Consider the following 21,169-nt stretch of genomic DNA (forward strand, 5'->3'; position numbering starts at 1 on the left):
TCGTTAGTCTCTAATGAGATGGAGTGGAATTGATTTAGGATATTTACAGCAGCTCGGCAGGGTATGTACTAGTCGAGCATTCCCGACTAGAGCATTCCTGCTGGCAAATAAAAAAGGGTTAGTATTTCAGTTAGCTGCCCTTCTGTACCAACACTCTCTCTCCCTCTCTCTCTCTCTCTCTTTCGCACCCTTTGCTGTGGCAAATGAATTTATGTTGCTTTTGGCCACATATCATTTATGCATGGCTGTATGTGTGCGTGGGCGTCTGTGTGTGTGCTTTGTATATTCAATTTCATTCGTCAAAAATGCACACAATGTTTTCGCATTTGTTTGCCGCAACGTTTTCACCATTTCCTTTTCTGTTTTTCTTTTTTTTTTTCGCAATTTTTTATTAAAGTCTGGAAAATATTGACGTTGCCATTAACAAAAGCTTTTAGCACAAATACAGCTCAAAGTGGCATTTAGCTGCCCAGCTAACTGACCCACAAATACGCTGTGTGTGACGTGGTAGAGAGAGCGAGCGAGAGAGGGAGGGAGAGAGAGAGAGAGAGAGACAGCTGGCAGGTGGCACTCGGCAAGCAACCAAAAGGCAAACGAAACGTTGCTGTTGAGTCGACACTTTGACAGTTTTGTCATTTCAAGCTTCACTTTGCGAAACACACTCATACACCTACACACACCTACACACACACACACACATGCACTCAGCTACTTGCAGTGCATTTCGTATTGCATTGTTGCCCCCAAAAAGCAAACAGCTGCTGCACTGATTGCTGCCTCCTGACCAAGCCACAGATTCACTTTGACATATTTCAGCAACAACAACAACAACAACTACTACTACTACAACAACATCGGCAATAACTGTTAACAGCCATTTGTGCCGCTGCGGCCTTCGTCTGACTTTACATTGTCAATTCGCAGCTGTCCAGCAAAGCCCTGGCCAAATGGAAGCTCGATGTGCGATGGCGTCTATCCCTGCTCCATGCCAACTTTAATGAGCAGCAGCTGAATGTTCATTAAAAATTAATGTGAATTTTAATTATATTAACGATGCGCATTAATGACAAAAGGAAGCAAAATACAAAATGCTTTTTATACCCACTGAGAGCGCATTCACTTGAATGGGGTTAATTGTTGAGAGAGCAGAGCCAAGTTGAAAGATCGATATAGCCATAGTTTCTCTCTAGAGAGTGAGAGAGGCATAGAATCGATATTAAATTCTTGTTCTCAGTTATTAAATATTTTACAAAATAAAAAATAAAAATAAAAAATCATAAATTCCTGAAGAAATTGCAGATTAAAATGATATTTAGCATAGCAAAGAAACCATAAAGAAGATTAATGATGCGCACCATCAGAGCGGGACAGGCTGAGCAAACAAAGTTGGCGGATCCAACAAAAAGATATTAATTGAATCAAAAGATTCTGAAATGTCATTGCGAACCGAATGAATTTTTACATATTTTTGTTGCCTCTTGGTTTTTTTTTGAGTTCTTCAATTCCCCAAGGATGATTTTCCGGCAACTTTATCCGAAGAAATCAATTTGTAGCTCGCTTTAAATGTACTCAAATGACCAGAATCAGCCAAGAAAAGTGAAGGCAAAAAGCGCTGCGCCATTCACCTGCTGCGGCGCGCAATCGGGCGTGCAGTCTGATGGGACAGTTTGGGCTTGAAAGGCGATGCCGAAAAGCCGAGGCAATTAATGGCGGCCAAAACTGTGCTGCCAGCTCGGGGCAGCAGCTGTGGGTGAACTTAAGTGCGTGAAGTCAACAAAAACGGAAACGGAAACTCATGCAAGTTGGGCGGAAATGTTAAAACGACAGCGACGGCCAAAGGCAACTGCGATGCTGAATGAGCTGGCATAAAAAAAAAACAGTAGCACACACACATAAAGGCCCTAAAAACACACACACACACACACACATACGGAGAGAGCAAGAGCCTGGGCTGTTTTTTGTAGCATTTTATTTATGTACATGGGAGCGTATACGTAACGTGACTCGAGGCTCGTAAAGTGTTGCAAATTGTTGCCGCTGTTGCCCGTTGCTGTTGTTGCTGTTGTTGTTGTTGTCTTTCTACCTGTCTAGCCCCACAAATCCACACGCGAGACATCTAGCCCTTGGCATCGAATGCCTTTAATCCACACAAATTACAAATTAAGCTCTAAATTAGAAACGCATCACTCGAACGTAATTGCCGCTATTTCGTCTTCTTCTTAGCGTCTAATATATATATTTATATATATATATGCCCATATCTATTTATATTTTATATCTTGCTTTTATCTCCTGCAGTTGCCGCCGAACGCTACGTGCCCCGCATGGCAAACGCTGAACCATGAGCCATGTAGCCCAACTGCAGTAGAAGGCAACGCTTGATGATTGGAGGCGCTACAGTCCACCCTCGCTGCGACGCACCCCGCTAAATGAGGTGCCAGCAAATTGTTGACGCGACTTTGTGGTGCGTATGAAACTTGATGAATTTTGCATAAGTCTCGTTCGCTTTCTCACTTTTTGTGTGTGTGTGTGTGTTAAAAGTGTCGCAATTCACAGCACACACACACACATACAACAGATAAACAGAGTGAGTGAGTGAGTGAGAGGGAGGGAGGGATACACACATTCATGTCCGGAAATGCTGTTATGCTCGCTCGGTCAGCTGGCGCCCGGCAGCTCTTTTGGACGCCTGACAGTGACAGCAATTATGCATAATTCATATGACAGCCCTCGGCAACAACAAAGACAGCAAAGAACAACAACAACAAGAATAATAATAAAAACAGCAATAGCAACAATAACAACAACATCTCTCATTAATCATGCAGCTTGCGACGTGTTTCAGTCAGTTTATGAAATTAATCAAGTCTCATTAAATTTTCAATGCGCCGTCAATAGAAAACACAATCAAAACTAGAAAGTGCAAAGACTCTTTAAGACAAGTTATAAACATATTAAATTGCTTAGTTGAAGAGATGGAAAACAGAATAGATTGGAAGTTAGATAGAAACAGAAATTTAAATAGAAATTTAAATACATACAGACAAAGATATAAATATAAATATACATATATGTATGTATAAATATATACATATATTTAGTTATGTTTTTATTTAATTTTATTTTATTTTATTTTAAGCAAATATGAAGCAGAGTACTTTAGAAAGTTTTTTTTTTAGACATAGTGAGACTTATACCAAGAAAATATTCAACATTAGCAGGGAGCATAAAGCATGCGCTATCCTGATAACGTGCATAATACATAGACATACTATACCACTAGACAGTCCGTGCTCTACTTAATTTCCTCTCATTTCGCATTTCTTATCAAGTTTCTTGAAAATTCGCAAAATCACGCAAAAAATCTGTTGAAGAATTTGAACATTTTTGCATACACAATTAGCGCTATTCATGTGCAGATCCATTTAAGAAGCAATTTAAATTTTCAATTCATGCTCGAGCGTTTCGTATACCCTGCACAATTTTTCGGTCAATCAACTTTGACAAATTCAGTCATCTATTCATATCAAAAATGCTATTTGTTATTCAGGCTCTCAGCAGCTGCTGTGCCACTGGGACAGACCCTTGGGTAGCACACAAACACACACATACACACACACACATACATATGCACACAAAGGCGCACGCCCACACAGAAAACCACAAAACAGCAGCTCTTAACTCTCCGAGTCTAGACTCAACTCTCAGCTGCCCAGGAGTGACCGCATTTTAATGCCTTTTTCATTGTCCTTACAACTGGTGGGCAACGACAGAGGCACGCCCACGACTTGGCCTCTGCCTTCGCTCCTTCTTTCTTTCTTTCGCTTTTTTCGGCTTTGTTCTTTTCGTTAACATGCACCATTTCGCTTTTGCATACTTTTGAGGCGCTGAGGCGTCACTACAGCAAATTGACGTCATGTCATCAATCAATCTTGATGTAAAGCTCAGCTCAGCCCACTACGGCTCGACTCGATGCGACTCGATGCGAGTCGACCGCGGGTAAACTACGTTTCACATCATTTTTTACGCATTCTCCAGCGACAACGACAAGCTGTGAAATTGCTCTCTCTCTCTCTCTCTCTCTCTCTCACTCCCTCTCTTTTCGTTTTTAATAATTTTCCATTTTGCTAACAAAAAATTGCTCATTATGCAGCTTGCAATTTGATTTATGATATTTTAATGAGCTATTGTTGTAGCTGTTGTGGGTGTTGCTAGTGTTGTTGTTGCTGCTGTGGCTGGTGTTGTTGCTGTGCGCTTTACTGTTGGTGTTGCTATTGCAAACTACAGCGACAGCAACAATTGCTGAAATTGCTGCTGTTAACGTTGCTGTTGAGGTTACTGTTGCTATATATGTTGCTGTTGCTGCTGTTGTTGTTGTGACTGTTGGTGCTGTTGCTGTGACTGTTGCCGTTGCTTGAGTTGCTGCTGTTGCTATGACAGTTGTTGTTCCCGTTTGTATTGCTGTTGCTGTAACCCTTACTGTTGTTGCCGCTCTGTTGCTTTTGTCGTTGCTGGTAGGTATCCTTACTACTACTGTTGTTGCTTCTAATACTATTGCAATTGCTGCTGCTGTTGTTGTTAGTTTTCTTACTACTATTGCTGTTGCTACTACTGTGGCTGTTGAGGTTACTGCTGTTACAGTTGCTGTTACTGTTACACTGATAGTAACTGTTGTTGCTGTTATTGATTTTGCTTATTCGATTGCTGTTGTTGTTGCATTAGCTTAAATTGTTGTCTCCACTGATTCTTTTCTCGATATATTGTCGTTTTTGCCGCACCTACTCCAACTCTAGCTGTTGTTGCTGTTGCTGTTGCTCCTATTGGTACTTATACTGAAATTTCACTTGATGTTGTTGTCGTTATTGTGTGGTTGTGCTTGCTAATCTCTTCCAATTTCTTGCTCCTGCTATCGCTGCAGTTGCAGCTAATGCTCTTACTCTGGCTGCCTTTGTTGCTCTTGTCCTGCTGCTACTTGAAACGCTGCTCCTGCTGCTTCTATTGAAATTATGGGCGCATTGTTCCCATTGCCAGCATTGAAGCGCCTGAATATTTGCCTTATTTTGTGGCTGTTGCTGCTCGGACTTTATTTGTTTCAGCGTTAATTGGTTCTACTTTGGGCAGCAAGATTGTTGCTGCAGCACAGGGCCATTGTTGCTGCTGTTGCCGTAGCCTTTACTGTTCATATTGCTGCTGCTGATGCTGATGAGTTTGCCGTTGCTGCCTGCTTGCCTTTGCTTTTGATATAGTCTCCTGCTGCTGCTGCTGCTGCTGCTGCTTTAGTCTTTGTTGCTGCTGTTGCTGCTGTTGCTGCTGTCGAGTCACCGCTTGAGTCCCGAACGTTTGTCAATTCGAGCATAAAACTTAACCAAATATCCAGCGACCTTTGCAAATAAGAAAAGCTGTGCCGTTGCTCGCAGCAGGGCCAAAGTTCATGGCCATCATCATGACCAGCAACAGCAGCAACAACATCAGCCTGGCGTGGTTTGACTGGCGGGTCGTTTGGCTCGCTTCGGCTTGGGTTTTACAGTGCAGAAGTGCTGTAAAATTTTAATTGCTTCGCTCTTCGGTTTTTGAGCAAAGCCATTAACAAGGACATTGCTACTGGGCCACACTGTTGCATGTGGCGTATACGTTATATATGTTACTCAAAAAACACACACACACACTCGTACAGAGCGAATTGTCATTGGCAATTTGCTGGCTGCCTCTCCATCGCCCTTCGCCTGCTCCTTCATTATTTTTGCAATATTTTGTTGCGCTGTTTTATTGCTCGGTTATTTTAATTAAAAACTTTGGCGCCACTGACAATGCCAAGTGTGCGCTCTTGGCTGGGGGCTGACTGCCGCCTCTGGCAACAGAATGTGCGAAAACAAAGCTGTCAACAGACGAGAGCTACTTGTATCTACTTACAACATGCTCATAAGCAGCTGACTCTGTGCCGCAGGCATTTGCCCAGCCACTGTTTCTCGCCTTTCGCCTTTCCTTTTCGTTCCCCTCTCTCTCAGCATCTCTCTCTCCCCTCCTCTCTCTCTCTCTCTGTCACTTGCGACTTTTTTTGTCTTAGCCTACGACTTTTGCCATTTTTACGGTCCTAAGCTCATATTAAAGGCATATGCAAAGTACCTAAAGATCTAAAGTGTTTGAGCATGTGCGCAGTTGTTGCTCTTGTTGTTGCCACCTTGTTGATGCTGTTGACGTTTGTGTCATTGCTGTTGCTGTTGTTGTTGTTATTGTTGCGTCGCGACGTCTGAGCGCTGAAAAAGGCAGAGCCAACGCGCAGTACGCTAATCCCGCTTAACGTTTTGTTGACAACGCGGTTGCCGCAGCTACTCAACTAAATATATATGTATAATGCTGAGCATATATACATATATGTATATGCTATATATTCACCATGTACTTGTGTGTATGTAAGAGTGGAACGCACCGGTTGGGCTGCTACGTGGGCTACTTAACGCAAGCAATAAATCTTAAGAGCACAATATATATTTATAGCTTCTCCCAGGCGTCTTGTAATTGTGTGCAGCACAATTGAAGCCATGAAAACTCTATATATTTAATATGTTCATGATCAATATTAACTGGCGAGCTGATATAGAAATCTTCTGGCAGCTACTCGCAGTCTTAAAGTTATTTCTCTCAAAGTTTGCACAGCTGGGACTACGAAGGGAAAGCTAAACCGATTTTCACCCTCGCTCTCTACCTACAAATGATGCGATTGTTTGCTACTCCTGCTGAGTTGAGAATAAGGAGAGATTGAAGGAAAATAAAGCCAGAGCTTTTGTCTATGATAAAAACCAATATACTCATTTTACTTTCGTGAATGAGCATAACTAGATAATATACACTCCAAGAAATTCTCTCAATAGAACTATAGTCTTCATATAATCTCAATCATTCGTATATCAAGTGCACTGTGAACTATATTCAAATATTATGAGCCCAAACCATTTATATAGCAGCTTTAGTCAATCCTTCTTTGAATAAAGCATTCATAATTTAAACCTAATTTGTGCCACTCCCACTTTAGCTCACCTGTTTAGCCATATGCTTAAATTAGGCTGCTGCTGCTATTACCTCTTTTTAATTAAGCCACATTTGAGCCAACAAAAGCATAAAATGAGCAAAAAAACAAATTAAATGCAGCAAAACAAAATTTTAATTGCGACCACAAGGTTTTTTTTTGCCGCTTTCAAAGTGCATACACCAGTTGCTGTGTACGTGTGTGTACATGCGTGTGCATGAGTGTGCATGAGTGTTGTTGATGCTGCTGTTGGTTGACTGCAAATAAGCTGACGGGTCCTTGGGCAAAGCGCAATGAATGCAAACAATTAACTTGCCCGTCAGAAGGACCAATGGCAAAGCCAAATGAAAGAGTCAACAGAAAAACAGACTGAAAAACGATTTTTATTATGCCCTTTTGTGCTGGCAGTGAAATGAACTTAAAGCATAGCCAACCGCTCGGAAACTTTTTGAACGTCTGGCAGCATCAGAATGCTGAATTCATTTTCTTTGACTGTCCCTCTCCCTCACTCTCCCACTCTCCCTCTCAAACTCTTTCTGTGTGCCTGTGCACTCATCCGTTTTCCGATTTCTTCTTATAATTTGCAACATTGTTGCTCTGACTGCAAGTTGTTGACGCACACAACAACGACGAAATGACAACGTGTTTCGCTGTCTTTGTTGTGTGAGTAGAGTGGTAGAGTGAGTGAGAGAGAGAGAGAGAGAGAGAGAGAGAGAGAGAGAGAGAGAGAGAGAGAGAGAGAGAGAGAGCAAACAAAGCGCGAGCAGCTATATAGATGTTCAAACTTCTATCAGACAGTCCCATCTTGAGGGCCCCATCTTCGCACACTAGACAAGATGTTCGAACGCTTGATTGGCGTCAAGAAACGCATCAAACCAAAAGGTGACACTCGAGTTCAAAGCGAGACATTAACAGCTCTCGAGTGAAGAGCATGCCACAGAAGATGGGTTATATTTGTTATGCTTATGTGGGTTTGTATGGGCTCAATCTGGTAGCCTTCAAAAACTAATACATCAGTCAGTCAATCAGTCAATCAATGAAATTGGATCATCACTTGCAAAATCAGGCTGAAATTGAAAGCCAAATACTTTAGAACAAGCAGTCCATCAATCGACCTATGGATCAGTCATCAATCAATGCGTCCATTAGAGAGGCTCAGTCAATCAATCTGAAATTTACTTAGTCAGTCGATCATGTAGTATGACCAACAATCAGTCAGCATAACATTTACTCTAACATTATTCAATATATAAATCAATCATTCAGCATGTAGGTTCATCAATCATCAATCAATGTTCAGTCAATCTGCAGTAAACCATTAATTAATATGTAAGTCATACTGTAAGTCTAATGGGCACTCGTTCAATCAATCATTCATCAATCAGTGCACAATCGTGCAAGTAGCTCATCAATCAGTCAACATTTAGCCATCAATCAAGTAGTGAGTGAATCGTCTATTAGACTAATTTGCACTCAATCAATCATTCATACAGCTGTTAGCTTAATCAATCAAGCGAGCAATTAATCAGTCAGCCGATTATCAAGCTGAGCTACTCTTCTAGTCAGTCAATCACTCTATCAATAAATTGGCTGCTCCAGAATAGGCGATATATCGCTAGATATTGGTTTATGGACCCAATTGGCCAAAAGCAAACCGTAAGCAGCTGTTAAATAGCCTATCGATTGCCACTGCGCTCAAGGAATGTCTCTGGCATTTGCAATTAATGGCACTCTGGGCCAAAGGCAATTCAATTGGCCAACTCGCCGCAAGCCGTTTGAAATTGTTGCAATGTCAAAGGCAACAATTAAATGCGCCAGCTGGGGATGGGCTGGCCTAAATGGCTCATGTATCTGTGGCTTCGCATACTTGACAATTAGCCCGCACAGTACATTAATTATGCATGCGTGTGCGTGCGAATCTATCTCTGTGTGCGTGTGTGTGTTTTACTTTGCTCTGACGCTCAGCAATATTCTCCAATTTCCTGTGACACACGCGCCACTCAAAGCCAAAGCATTTTTTGGGCGAACCGCAAATATACATTCAAAAGACACACACACACACACACATGCCACACACATACACACTCACACACTCCCATCTTTCGGGGTCTCGTTATTTGAGTCATATGACAAGCAAAGACTGCACGTAATTAGCCCTCCCAAAAGGTTGCGTAATTTGATAGTTTTAATTGGTATTTGCTTGTGCCAACGAAATTTGATTAAAATGCGCTTCGTATTTAATTAAATGGCGCCAACTAATTGGAAAACATAGAATATTAAATGTGCCAGAGCAAACATGGAGTGCCAAAGACTTTCCGACTATGAATCTCAGATGAAACTCGAGCAGTGCGTAATACGAGCTAAAGCTAAGCCATATAATTTATCTAATTAGCTGAGCTCCATCTATTATCGTTGTTAACTACATAGAAATTGGTACAGAAGATATGACAAGAATGTGGGCATATATCTAACAATTTATAGGGGAGAAAGAGAGAGAGAGAGAGAGAGAGAGAGAGAATTGAAATATTAATTATGATATATATGGCATAGGACTTTCTAGTCTATATTCCATGTTTTTTGCCAGGTCTTTCGGATTATGATATTCCTAAATCAATTATTAGATATTGTAATATCATATATATGGGGAGAAAGAAAGAGAGAGAAAGAGAGAGAGAGAGACTTGAAATAATAACGATATATGATATATATGGCATAGGATTTTCTAGTCTATATTCCATGTTTTTTGCCAGGTCTTTCGGATTAAGATATTACTAAATCAATTATTAGATATTGTAATATCATATATATGGGGAGAGAGAAAGAGAGAGAAAGAGAGAGAGAGACTTGAAATAATAATGATATATGATATATATGGCATAGGATTTTCTAGTCTATATTCCATGTTTTTCGGATTAAGATATTACTAAGTCAATCATTAGATATTGTAATATCGTATATTATAAAGAATATTAGAAGGCTGCATATATTTTTTACTTTCCATGTTTCACATATTTTTCTAAAATTAAATAGCAAATTTCTGGTATGCTATAATCATTTGCATTACCAAATATTTTAATGCCCTCACATATATTAAATTAGTATTTATTTTAAACATCGTGCCCCGGTCCATGTTGATTCACATAATCCATACGTTCAAGAGATTCCTTTCTCTATTTGCCATAAGTACTGCGCACTCAAGGCAAACTTTTTGTTTGATCCGCAAATTTGAATGCAAGCCGAGTTTTCTGCACTTTTCCTACGGGCTTTTCTTCAAGTTTGCTTTGCCTGCGTATAATTAGAAACGTTTTTCCTTGCTCAGCCAAGTTTTTTGCTCCTACTTTTTATTTTTCTTATTTTTTGCTTAGCCTGGCTGCGAGATGTTTCTCCAAGCATACAAACAACCCGCACACACACCAGCACACACATACACCTACACACACTCACACTGTGTGAAGTGGATGAAGTATAGCTTTTGACATTTTCTTTTGTAATTAATAGCAGCAGCTGCAGTTGAGTTAGTTCCCAAGCCAAGTTAATTGAATTTGTGTCGCATTTGCACAAATTCCACATACGCCATGTATGCTGCGAGTGTGTGTGTGCACCTGTGTGTGTGTGTGGCCTTAACAAATTAAGCAATTTGCTGCACAGCTGCTGCTGCTGCTGCTACACCTGCTGCTGCTACTCCTGCTGCTGCTGCTGCTACTCCTGCTACTCCTGCTACTCCTGCTGCTGCTGCTGCTGCAGTCAGGTGACTCTTGAGCGCATTAATCAAAGAGGACTTTGGTTCGGCACTTTGCATGGCCAAGCCACATTACTCACAGATCCTTGACTGCTTGACTGCCTGCCGCATTGAAGGCGGATAAAGCAGCGAGTGCATTCTGAGGACTTTGCGCTACCTAATGAAAGCAGTTTTTCTATCTATCTAGTTCAACTAGAGGTTAGTATGTCACACAATCTATATGCCTCTCACTCTGCAGTTTCTGCCAGCACTTTTACAGGGTATCTTTCAGTCCTCTATACATTCACATTCTCCGCTTGTTGTTGCTGCAGTGTCATCTGGTCTAGCGCCACACAAAAGAATCTGCTTGTGGCTCTGTTTTATTGCATTTGACAGTAGCCAAGTGGAACGCCGTCTGCCCCCTCTCTGCCTGCCGCTGCCCCTCCACAACTCCTTTTGGCAGGCCAAACAAAAGCAGCTGCATGAAAAGTGTGCGGAAAGTGATGCATGTGCAGCACTCGGTGATTTATGATGATGATGATAATGGCAGAATATTGCTGCTGCTGGGAGACAGACAGCCTTTGTTAGTCCAACTATTAGCTAAGAAGTTCTCCTCTCGCTTGTTCCCCATTACTGTTAAGCTAGATGGTAAACGTGCTGTCAATAAATATAAATGACATTTTACTCTAGTGTGACTCCTCAAAAAACTTGAACTATTGATGAGTAGAAGCGTTGAAATGTGAATTTCCATTCGTGAAAGTGAAGGAGCTGTATCTAGTATATACATATATACAAAGTATTGATTGATAATTCCAACCAACCAACTGGATTAGTCGTGCACTCCCGCCTAGAGTTCTCTTACTTGAGATAAAAGCAATATTCTCTGTTACTGATATTGGCTCTTCTGCTAATACTCCAATCTATAGCTTCTATTGTGTGCTTAGCTCTATTGTTGCTACAACTATTTCACTCTGTAGTTGCTGTACTCATAACGAGCACTACAGCTGCGACATTTGCCATATTTGCTGTTGCAGCTAATGTTAATCAAATGTTAATGATTACATATGTAACTCTCTACTTTTGCTGCTAGTTTGGAAAAACTTTGACTACAATTTCTACAATATTTACTTTAAGTGCTGCACTTGATGTTGGCTAAAGCTTAACTTTAATGCTAGTTGCACTTACTTTACTAATTGCTTTTCAACTTTTAGCTAGGGTCGTAAATAGTCTTCAAATATCATCATTCTAGTGCAACTGTTGCATTGGAGTTGCTTCTACTGCTGCAGTTATTATTGCTGTAAATCTACTGAGATATACAATCCCTATCTCTACAGTTTTAACAGCAACATTTACAATGATTATCACATGCGATCTTTTCTATCCCAGTAAAAGCTTTACGGCTGCCATTTGTTCAGTCTCTGCCAACTGCTGCTGCAGCTGCAACAAGTCCCACAATTGACTTTGCTGTTCTTTTGACAGTAGCTACAATGGCTATCGTTTATGCTTTTTTACAGCTGCCTTTTCCAGCTCTTCCATTTGAAGTTATGGCTACAGTTGCATTTGGTGCCATGAGAGACTTACATGAGCTACTGCTCCATAAAGTCTCTGTTACTGCCACTTCCGAAGACTTTGATTGATATGACTGTTACTGAATAAGTCCAGCTGTTGGCTCCGTGAATGTTCTCAACTACTGTTCTCAATTCAGTTACTCCTTTATTGTTCCCAGTTACTGTTCTCAATTACAGTTCTCAGTTACTGTTCTCAATTACAGTTCTCAGTTACCATTATCAATTACTGTTCTCAGAAAATGTTCTCAGTTACTGTTCTCAATTACTGTTCTCATTTACTATTCTCAGTTACTGTTACCAGTTGGTGCTCTCAGCTACTATTGTCAGTTGGTGTTCTCAGTTACTGTTCCCAGCAACTGATCCCAGTTGTTGTTCTCAGTTATTGTTCTCAGTTACTGTTCTCAGTTACTATTCACAGTTAGTTTTCTCAATAACTATTCTCAGTTACTGTTCTCAGCTATTGTTCTCAGCTATTGCTATCAGTTACTGTTCTCAGTTGCTGTTCTCAGTTAGTGTTTCCCGTTTCTATTCTCAATTATTGTTCTCAGTTTCTTCTCTCAGTTACAGTTCTCAGTTAGCATTCTCTTTTACTGTTCTCAGCCCCAGCTGTGGGTCTAACTGCAGCTTCAGCTATGCCTCCAGATATTGCTTTTACTCTAGTTCATACTTCCCTCACATTTCAAGCTAGTATTTATACTATTGCCTCACATCCTCTGCCCCGCTATGCAGGCAGCTTCTGCTTTTTCTTCCACTTCTGCTTCAGGCACATCCCACATCCAGTGCATAGAGAACTGTCACAGTCATGGTTTTTCAGTTCTTACTCCAATTAAAACTACAGCTGCTGCTCCGCCTCCTGCTCGCACTTTAGCAGCTCCTGCTACAGCTGCTGCTAAAGTTTTACTGCAATTTTCATTGCTGTCGCCTTAACTTAATCATATTAACCGCAATTGCCGACTGTTATCACGAGACGCTTTTTCTTTTTCACCCGCCATCAGACAGTTCGTGCGTAAAGTAATTTATATATTGCCACGCCCACACACACACATACACGCATGAGACACAGAGCCCCATGGCACATGGCACACGGCAGCTAAATAAGACATTTGAGATCCGCACATTTGTCTAACTCGCGTTTTTGTTCTCTTGGAATGTTTTGTTTATTTGCTTTTTGCTTATTTTATTTGATTTTCTTTTCTTTTTTTTCTGCTGGATTTTTTCTTGTTCTTGTCGTTTGTGTCGAAGTCGAAATGTTCTGTCACAAATTTTGTCGTCTCTCAGTTTAAAGCCACATATCAAGCCTGGGCCAGCAGGGAAAATAAATTCGATGGCGCACAGCATGCGTTGCCCTTGACGCAGCTGCTTTATCATTTTCACGTACACGCCCACCGTCCCCGCCCCCCGCAAAAAAAAGAAGAAAAAATCCCAAACACCAACGAAATATAAACGTGCCACGCCTCTATCTGCATACACGCATTGATGCTGGATGTGTGACAAAGGAAAGCAAAGCTTGGCACCCACCCACACACACACACACGCACACACACCTACACACACGCACAACAAACGGAACAAAAAATTGACATAAAGCGACATAATAATTTCGCCTTTGAAATTGCCTTACAATTGCCTTTTTTTTTTTTTTTTTTTTTGGTGGCACACTGGGATTTGCTTCCCCCTCACCCGCAGGCAGCTTGCAGCCATCGCAGCATCCGCGTGCTCCCCTCCTTCTCCTGCTGCCAGCAGTACGCGCTTATTTTTAGCTTTGCCACATGGAAAAACATTTCTTTTTTATGCGCTACGGCTTTGTTATATGCCCTATAAAGAGAGTGAGTTAGCTATGGCGAGCAGTTGGCCCCATTTATCCACTCCCCGTAGCTCCTGCTCCAATTGCTCCTTTAGTATAACACGTGTAGTGTAGCTCCTTCAGCCTCAGATTCTATAAGTATTTCATCCTCCATCAGGGATGAGTGCATCCCTGGTTCGGCTTGACCCACTTTGCTTGCCATTTATGATTGCCACTCAGTTTTATCAACAGGCACTTGCTCTCATCCTCTTCCTGAGCACCTCACATATTTGTTTGCCCAGATATGCATGCAGAAAAAAAAGAAAAATAAAGGAAAACAGAAGAGCTAAACCGGAAAATGTGTGAAAATGAAAATTGACTTACCAACGACAGGCCTGAAAATAAAAATAAATAAGAAACAACACAAACACAAATGGTCCTCTCCAGCTCAGTTAGCCAACGGCTCCTGCTGCTTCTGCTGCTCCTGCTGCTGTCAGCTGATATCATTTAGTGGCCGCAACACGAAAAGTAAATTACATTTACTTAATACAAAAGCTACTGTCGAATTGCCAGAGGACGCCATAGAAATGCGAGATGCGCATTTTATGTAGTTTGTGGAAAGTTTCTGTTGCTCCTGCTGCTCCTGTTCCTGTTCCTGCTTCTCCTGCTACTGCTACTGTTGCTACTGCTACTCCTGCTGCTGCTGATGCTGCTCCTGCTGCTGCTGTTCCAGCTGCTGCTACTCCTGTTGTTACTCCTGCTGCTTCTCCTGCTGAAGAGTTGCTGCCACATGTCGCATGCATAATCATTAATAACAAGTAAGAAGGCTCCAGTCGAGACTGCTCGACTAGGAGATACCCTGAACCCTCCAAGCTGATATTCTAATCATTCTGCACTTCTTTTATGCACACATACATACACATGCATCCACACGCAGGCTTATGCTAACTGCGCAGTTAGCAGCGGCTGCGCTTGGGCTGCGCTGCAATGTGGGCAATATTATGAGAATTTATTTGTTGAATAATTTCTTTTGTAGACCTTCGATCTTAATGAAACTTTCAGAGCGTAATCATATAGTAAATATGTGTGTACATTCCAAAGCACAAGTCTCTAGTATTTGAAATGCGTTTTTTACAAATTGGGGGAGAAGGGGGCGTGGTATCCAAAATCTGTAAATTACAAAATTTTTGTATCGGATAACTTTATATACAACGCAAATTTAAAGTCTCCAGGTTTAAAAGTGTTCAAACTAGGCTGAAAAAACCAAGTCGATTTTTCGATTATTCTCGATAAAAAAGTTATCGGATGAGTTATCGAAAAAATAAAGCAAACTCGTACTGCCTATGGTATACACGAGTATGCATGCCAAATTTCAGCTCTCTAGCTCTTATATCTTCTGAGATCCTTTTGCTCATACGGACGGACGGACGGACGGACGGACGGACGGACGGACAGACGGACAGGGCTATATCGACTCAGCTCGTCGTCCTGATCAAGAATATATATACTTTATGGGGTCTGCGATGATTCCTTCTGCCTGTTACATACTTTTCACAAAACCATTATACCCTGATTTCCCATTTTCAATGGGTTCAGGGTATAAAAACTAAATAGATTGAAGCTGGTGTGTCTTGGCTAGCTGTTGCTGGCTAATGGCATTCATTAGCACCCGCTGCCCTCTAATACACACACACGCAGTCCGACACGCACACACACACACCCACACTCCTTATAATAGTTGCAGGCAAGTTTCTTAAAGTTTCCGTCTTGCCCTTCTGCTGTATGTATTAGCTTGCTATGCCCTGTACTTATAGCACATGTTGAATAGGGGCTAGTTCAGCTATGATTGCATATGTATGTGTGAATTAGTCTTGATTATCTTGTTGATTTCGATAACGATACAAAGTTGTGTTTGGTTTATCGATTGGCTATGCTCAATCATAATATCAAGAGGTGAATATGAGAGAGAGAGGGAGAGAGAGAGAGAGAGGGAGAGAGAGGGAGAGAGAGAGAGAGAGAGAAATTTTGAGTGCTGGCAATTCCCACTCTAAGCCGTTTACAGGGTATCTGGTAGTCAATCACTTTGCCTTCTACTACTGTGCTTGGCCAGCGCCCAATTAATCTTAATTAAAGTCCTGTGCACGCCGCTTGGCTCAACTCTCGCATATGTGTAGGCGTGTCCGCGGGCGTAAGCAGCTGTTGCTGCTGTTGTTGCTGCTGTTGTTGCTGTTGTTGTTGCTATTGTTGCTGCCCCCATTCGCTTCCATTTCATTTAATTGTAATACATTTGTCTGCTGCTTAATGGCGAATTTACGTGCGTCGTATAAATCAACTTTTGCGCTCGACGATTTATTTATAGCATTTACGAAGCAAAAGCCGCTAGTCACGCCCCCAGCCCCCCACACCAGCTCACAGGCATTGATAACAAACCGAAAAAGTGCGTTGCAAATGGTTATATATTTAGCTCGGCTGCTAATTATGCAGCAATCGGTTGCAAGGGCAGCACTAAGTGGCAGCAACAGCAGCAGCAGCAGCAGGAGCAATAATTTGCTGCCTTTGCTGACCAGGCATGAATATAAAATACGCTGATTACACACCCACGCACACACACACACACACTCACACAAACTATTAGCCATTGTTGATTTTGTCGTTCAATTGTTTTGCTGTTGTTGTTGCAACAGTTGCTGTGGCAGCAGCAGCAGCCTCACTCCGTGGCAAAAGCTTTTAAGCGCAATCGACGGGATATTAATGCCGACTATTTTATCGCCAGCTGAAAAGCACTTTAAATCATAATCAACTTTCAGTTTACCGTTATTGTTTGTCATGCGGACAAATTGTGAATGATTTAATGAATGCGCTGAAAACGCCTGCTGACTATTTATATGCTCGCTCAGAGAGCGGAAAATGGCTAGCTTAGTTTTGTGTAAAGTTTTTAAGTCTTCTATATATAGACGCCTGCCTATGCTCGTGAGCTAAACTAGGAGATTTCTTGTCTAGTATTCAAGTAACTTTGTTCAACAATGAATTCTTGTCGAGAGAATTCTTGGAGAGCTGTGAGCGAGTATTATGCTTACAGTTATGCTCGGCTGCAGCATTCTCATTTTAATTAGAAAATTTTGGTTCTCATATAATAAAACTTTTGTAATATATTTCACAATAAGCTTGTCTATGCAGAGATTAATTTAGTTAGACCATAATTTTAGCTGAAAAACAAATGAGATTCAATTTAAATATTTTATATTTAATAATTGCAATTTTTGTTTAAACTTTTACAATACTGCCTTTACATTTTGCTTCTATAGGTAAAGGAATATTGATATATTGATAGCTTCATTATCCATTGCTCAAATTCCGATATATTTTGTGTATAATTTTATAGCGTAACATCTGCCGATATCATTATGTTATAAATTATAGGCTTCCCGGCTTTAAAAGGCTTATCCAGCTTAAAGCCGTATAGCCGTTTGTAGCCGAGCCATAATTATAGACTGTTAATGATATATATAGTATTATTATTATGAAAACACAAAAGCAAATCCAGTCACGTTTTTGGGGTCTGCTTAGTGCATTATGAATCGGTGCGCGCTCTGTGCGGCTTGGGGACAATTAATTAACTAATTAGCGCTGGGCGTTGCATTTATTATGCCAGTGTGGCAGCAGCTGGACATAATTTATGCACATGTTTTGTGTTTAATGGCAGCAAAAATGGCCGCAAATTCCAGCGGCTCGATTAGCCCTCGCTTCACCTTCATTACGGCTGAGCAGTTATGGCCGTGTTAGTTAGATATTGGTAATTGCTTGGCTGCTCAACTATCGTTTTCCACTTCGCTTCTTCGCTTGTCAATCAAAGCAAAATTAATTAACAGAGAAGCAGAACCAACAACAACAACAACAACAATAACAACAATAACAACAAATCGATATATGAAATCAACTTTGAATTGCACTCCAGATTAATTTTTTTGCTGCTGCTATTTGCTGTTTGCGCAAATTGCTTGCACAAACAGCTGGCAATGAGTCAACACAAATAGCGGGAGCAACAACTCAATCAAAAGCAAAGAACGAGAGAGAGGGGCGGCCAGAGGGCAGGGGGGCCACTGAGCGGGAAACGAAAGCGTCAAAAATTTAACAAATTAATTTAGCTGCGCGCTGAAAGGTATGCTACAAAATATTTACAAAATGAAATGCGTCAGCTTGAGTTGACTGTCGAGTGAGCTGCCAGCGGACCAACTGACTCACTGAATAGCTGAATGGCTGAGTAACTGTTTACGCTTTAAGCAATTTCCCACAGTGCCAGATAACAATCAAATGGAAAAACGAGGGCAGAACTCGCAGCGCTTTAAAGTTGAAAGATTTAATTAAACGGAAGTTAGAATTGTGGAACGAAAGTAGTGTCATATTACTTCAATTGGAGTCTTGAAGTAGGGAATGGCAATGCTCAACTAGGCAATACCCCGCACTTCAGCTAGCTGCACTTTGTAGCTATATCTTTAATAAAGATCTAATAATAGATACAAGTATCCATAGAGCTGTAAAAACTTTCTTAGAAATGTTATCTGATCTATCGGAAATCCATATGTCAATTCAATTCAATTGCAATCCAATTTCAATTTCAATTCTCTGGCTCAAGCTACTTAATATATTATTAAATCATGTTGTAAAATGTCAAAATATATTTTTCCAATTTATTTTGCAATTTCGCATAGCCCAGTGCCCTCAAAGGTTGACTTTTGTTTTCATAAAACTAAATGTTTTTGTTAGTTTCTCTTGCAGCTGCAGATTAGCTGAGCTGCTGCATATTTGGCATTGAAATCTTGGCCAAATAACAATATAGCTTAAGTAAGCTGGCCAAATAGCCGAGAGGCCAAGTCGGGCAAAAACAGTCTCCAAGAATTGTGAAATAAATTGAAAAGGCTCAGAGGCAGGGGGAGGAGGAGCTCAGCTAGATGGTCTGGCTGTCTGCTAGCTAATTGCTTGTAATCTTGAGCTGAGGTAAAGCATATTTAGAGATATTCTACAAACACACACATACATTTCTCTTTGTATATTAATATACACAGATATATATGTAGACCCATATTTATGTTTGGCATCGATTTAAGCTGGGGCAAAAATTTCAATTAAAAACCAGAGAATAAAGGCTTTCCTCTCCTTGCAGAGTTTATGGTGTGGTCTGGCCTGGCAATTAAAGGAGCAAACGGAGCCAAAGGAGCAGCAGAGCTGGAGCTGGAGCTGGAGCGGGAGCTGGAGCACGTTTTATAATTAGAAAACATAACGAATTTGTAAGCAAAATCCTGAGCTTTGCATTCGCCTAAAAGTTTCCAAGTGATTAATTTCACAATCACAACGACGGCAACGACAGCCGAACTGGGGCCAACAACAACAACAACAACAACAACGACAGTCATTTAAGCCAATTAAGCGACAACAACAACAACAACCGGGCCCAAGACGTAATCACAGCAAATGCCGCCATGAGTTTCCTCAGCTCCATGCAACAATATGTAACAAGTGGCATATCCAGCTTGGGCCTCGGCAATCGGCGCTTCTCGCTGTCGCGCCAGGAGTCCGCGGAGCAGCAGGCGGGCGCAGGAGGCGTGGCTGGCGGGTCAGCAGCGCTTGGCGCACAGCAACAGTTGCTGGCACAGCAGCAGCAGCAACAGCAGCAGCTGCAGCAACAGCCACAGCAGCAACAGCAACTGCAACAGCAACAGTTGCTGCAACAGCAGCAACATGCGCACGCACCACTACAACAACAGGCGAGCATTGGCAGCGGCCTGGGCGGCGTCGGCGTCGGCGTCTACGGTGCGCCCACTGCGCCCAACGCGGGCGTGGCTGGCGGCGGTGCCGGCGGCAGCAATTATCCAGCCGGCGGCGTCGTCATTGGCAATCCAAATGCCACTAATCCATTACTAGGTGAGTCGCCCACGACGCAGCAAACAAATTCAGTACATTAGTGTGATAAATGGGGTTTGCCCCAAAGGCAACTACACGCTGTCTGTCTGTGTATGTGTAGATGTGTGTGCGTGTGTATGTGTGTGTGCCAAAGTGTGGCAAGATTAATGAAAATCCATGACAAACTAAAGATACGTATTACTTTTAATACCCGTTCATTAAGAGTAAAGAGTATATTGATTGTGTAAAGTGCTCAAGCAGCTGCCTGATTGTATTTAAGAAATTCTGAATGTTTATATTTTATATTATTTCTTTGTATTATACATATATATTCGCATTCAAATTTTTGGTTAGTTGGCTGAACTTGACTTGCTTTTGATTTACTATGAATAATTCCAGATCATGAACGGGTATTAGACAGTCAGTTATGCCCTACTGCCATATTCTTATTGGTTTGATATATGCTTGGGCAAAATAATAATGTTACGAATGCGTTGGCAAATGGAAAAAAAGTAATTAATTTTTATGAAGAGCAAAAAATACTGTAATTAATGACGGTTTGTTTTTTTGTCGTATATTATATATACAAATATATAATTGTACATAACTTGTACATAACTTATGTACATTATTTCCACTAAATTGATAAGACTGTGGCTTGGGCCTAACGTAAAGCGTAAGAGAGAGAGAGAGAGAGAGAGAGAGAGAAAGAAAGAGAGAGAGAGAGAGAGAGAGAGAGAGAAAGAGAGAGAGAAAGAGAGAGAGATGAGAGAAAGAGTGAGGGAGAGAAAGAGAGGAAAGAGAGACAGAGAGAGAGAGAGAGAGTAAAATGGCTTCACATCTGTTGAATTTCTGCTAAATTATTTATTCAGACAACATGAGTGTATTAAAGAGGAGAGAGAGAGAGAGACAGAGAAGTACTGAAATCGCTTTAATTTTAAGTCAAAGCACATGAGAGTCCTAAATCTACTTTCCCTCATTGCAAGGGTCCTATTCGTCATGCACATGCATGTTCGCATTTCTCTTGCCGTTGCACATTTTGAGCTCATTTGACATTCTGATTGACCCCAGAGGCTGGCCTCGCTCCGTCTCAGGGATGCCATTTATAGGATAGCTAAGGTTTATGTAAGTGAGATAACGGGCAACTTATATAATCTTACGCACTATTCCTGGCTATG

General features: G+C 41.3%; 1 protein-coding gene across 2 annotated transcripts in view; it reads left to right on the top strand.

The window, feature by feature from the left end:
* LOC6586488 (BAI1-associated protein 3) overlaps nt 1-21,169 on the top strand; it is a 71,419-nt gene that overhangs the window by 21,601 nt on the left and 28,649 nt on the right. For both annotated transcript variants that reach the window (XM_002012066.4, XM_044009594.1), the window contains 2 exons: nt 2,299-2,464; nt 19,255-20,012. In XM_002012066.4, the coding sequence (XP_002012102.3) occupies nt 19,571-20,012 (442 nt within the window). In that variant the 5' untranslated portion in view covers nt 2,299-2,464; nt 19,255-19,570. The remainder of the gene's footprint in view (nt 1-2,298; nt 2,465-19,254; nt 20,013-21,169) is intronic.

This window comes from Drosophila mojavensis, unplaced genomic scaffold (genome assembly GCF_018153725.1).
Source record: "Drosophila mojavensis isolate 15081-1352.22 unplaced genomic scaffold, ASM1815372v1 contig_74, whole genome shotgun sequence".
In the NCBI taxonomy this organism is placed as follows: domain Eukaryota; kingdom Metazoa; phylum Arthropoda; class Insecta; order Diptera; family Drosophilidae; genus Drosophila; species Drosophila mojavensis.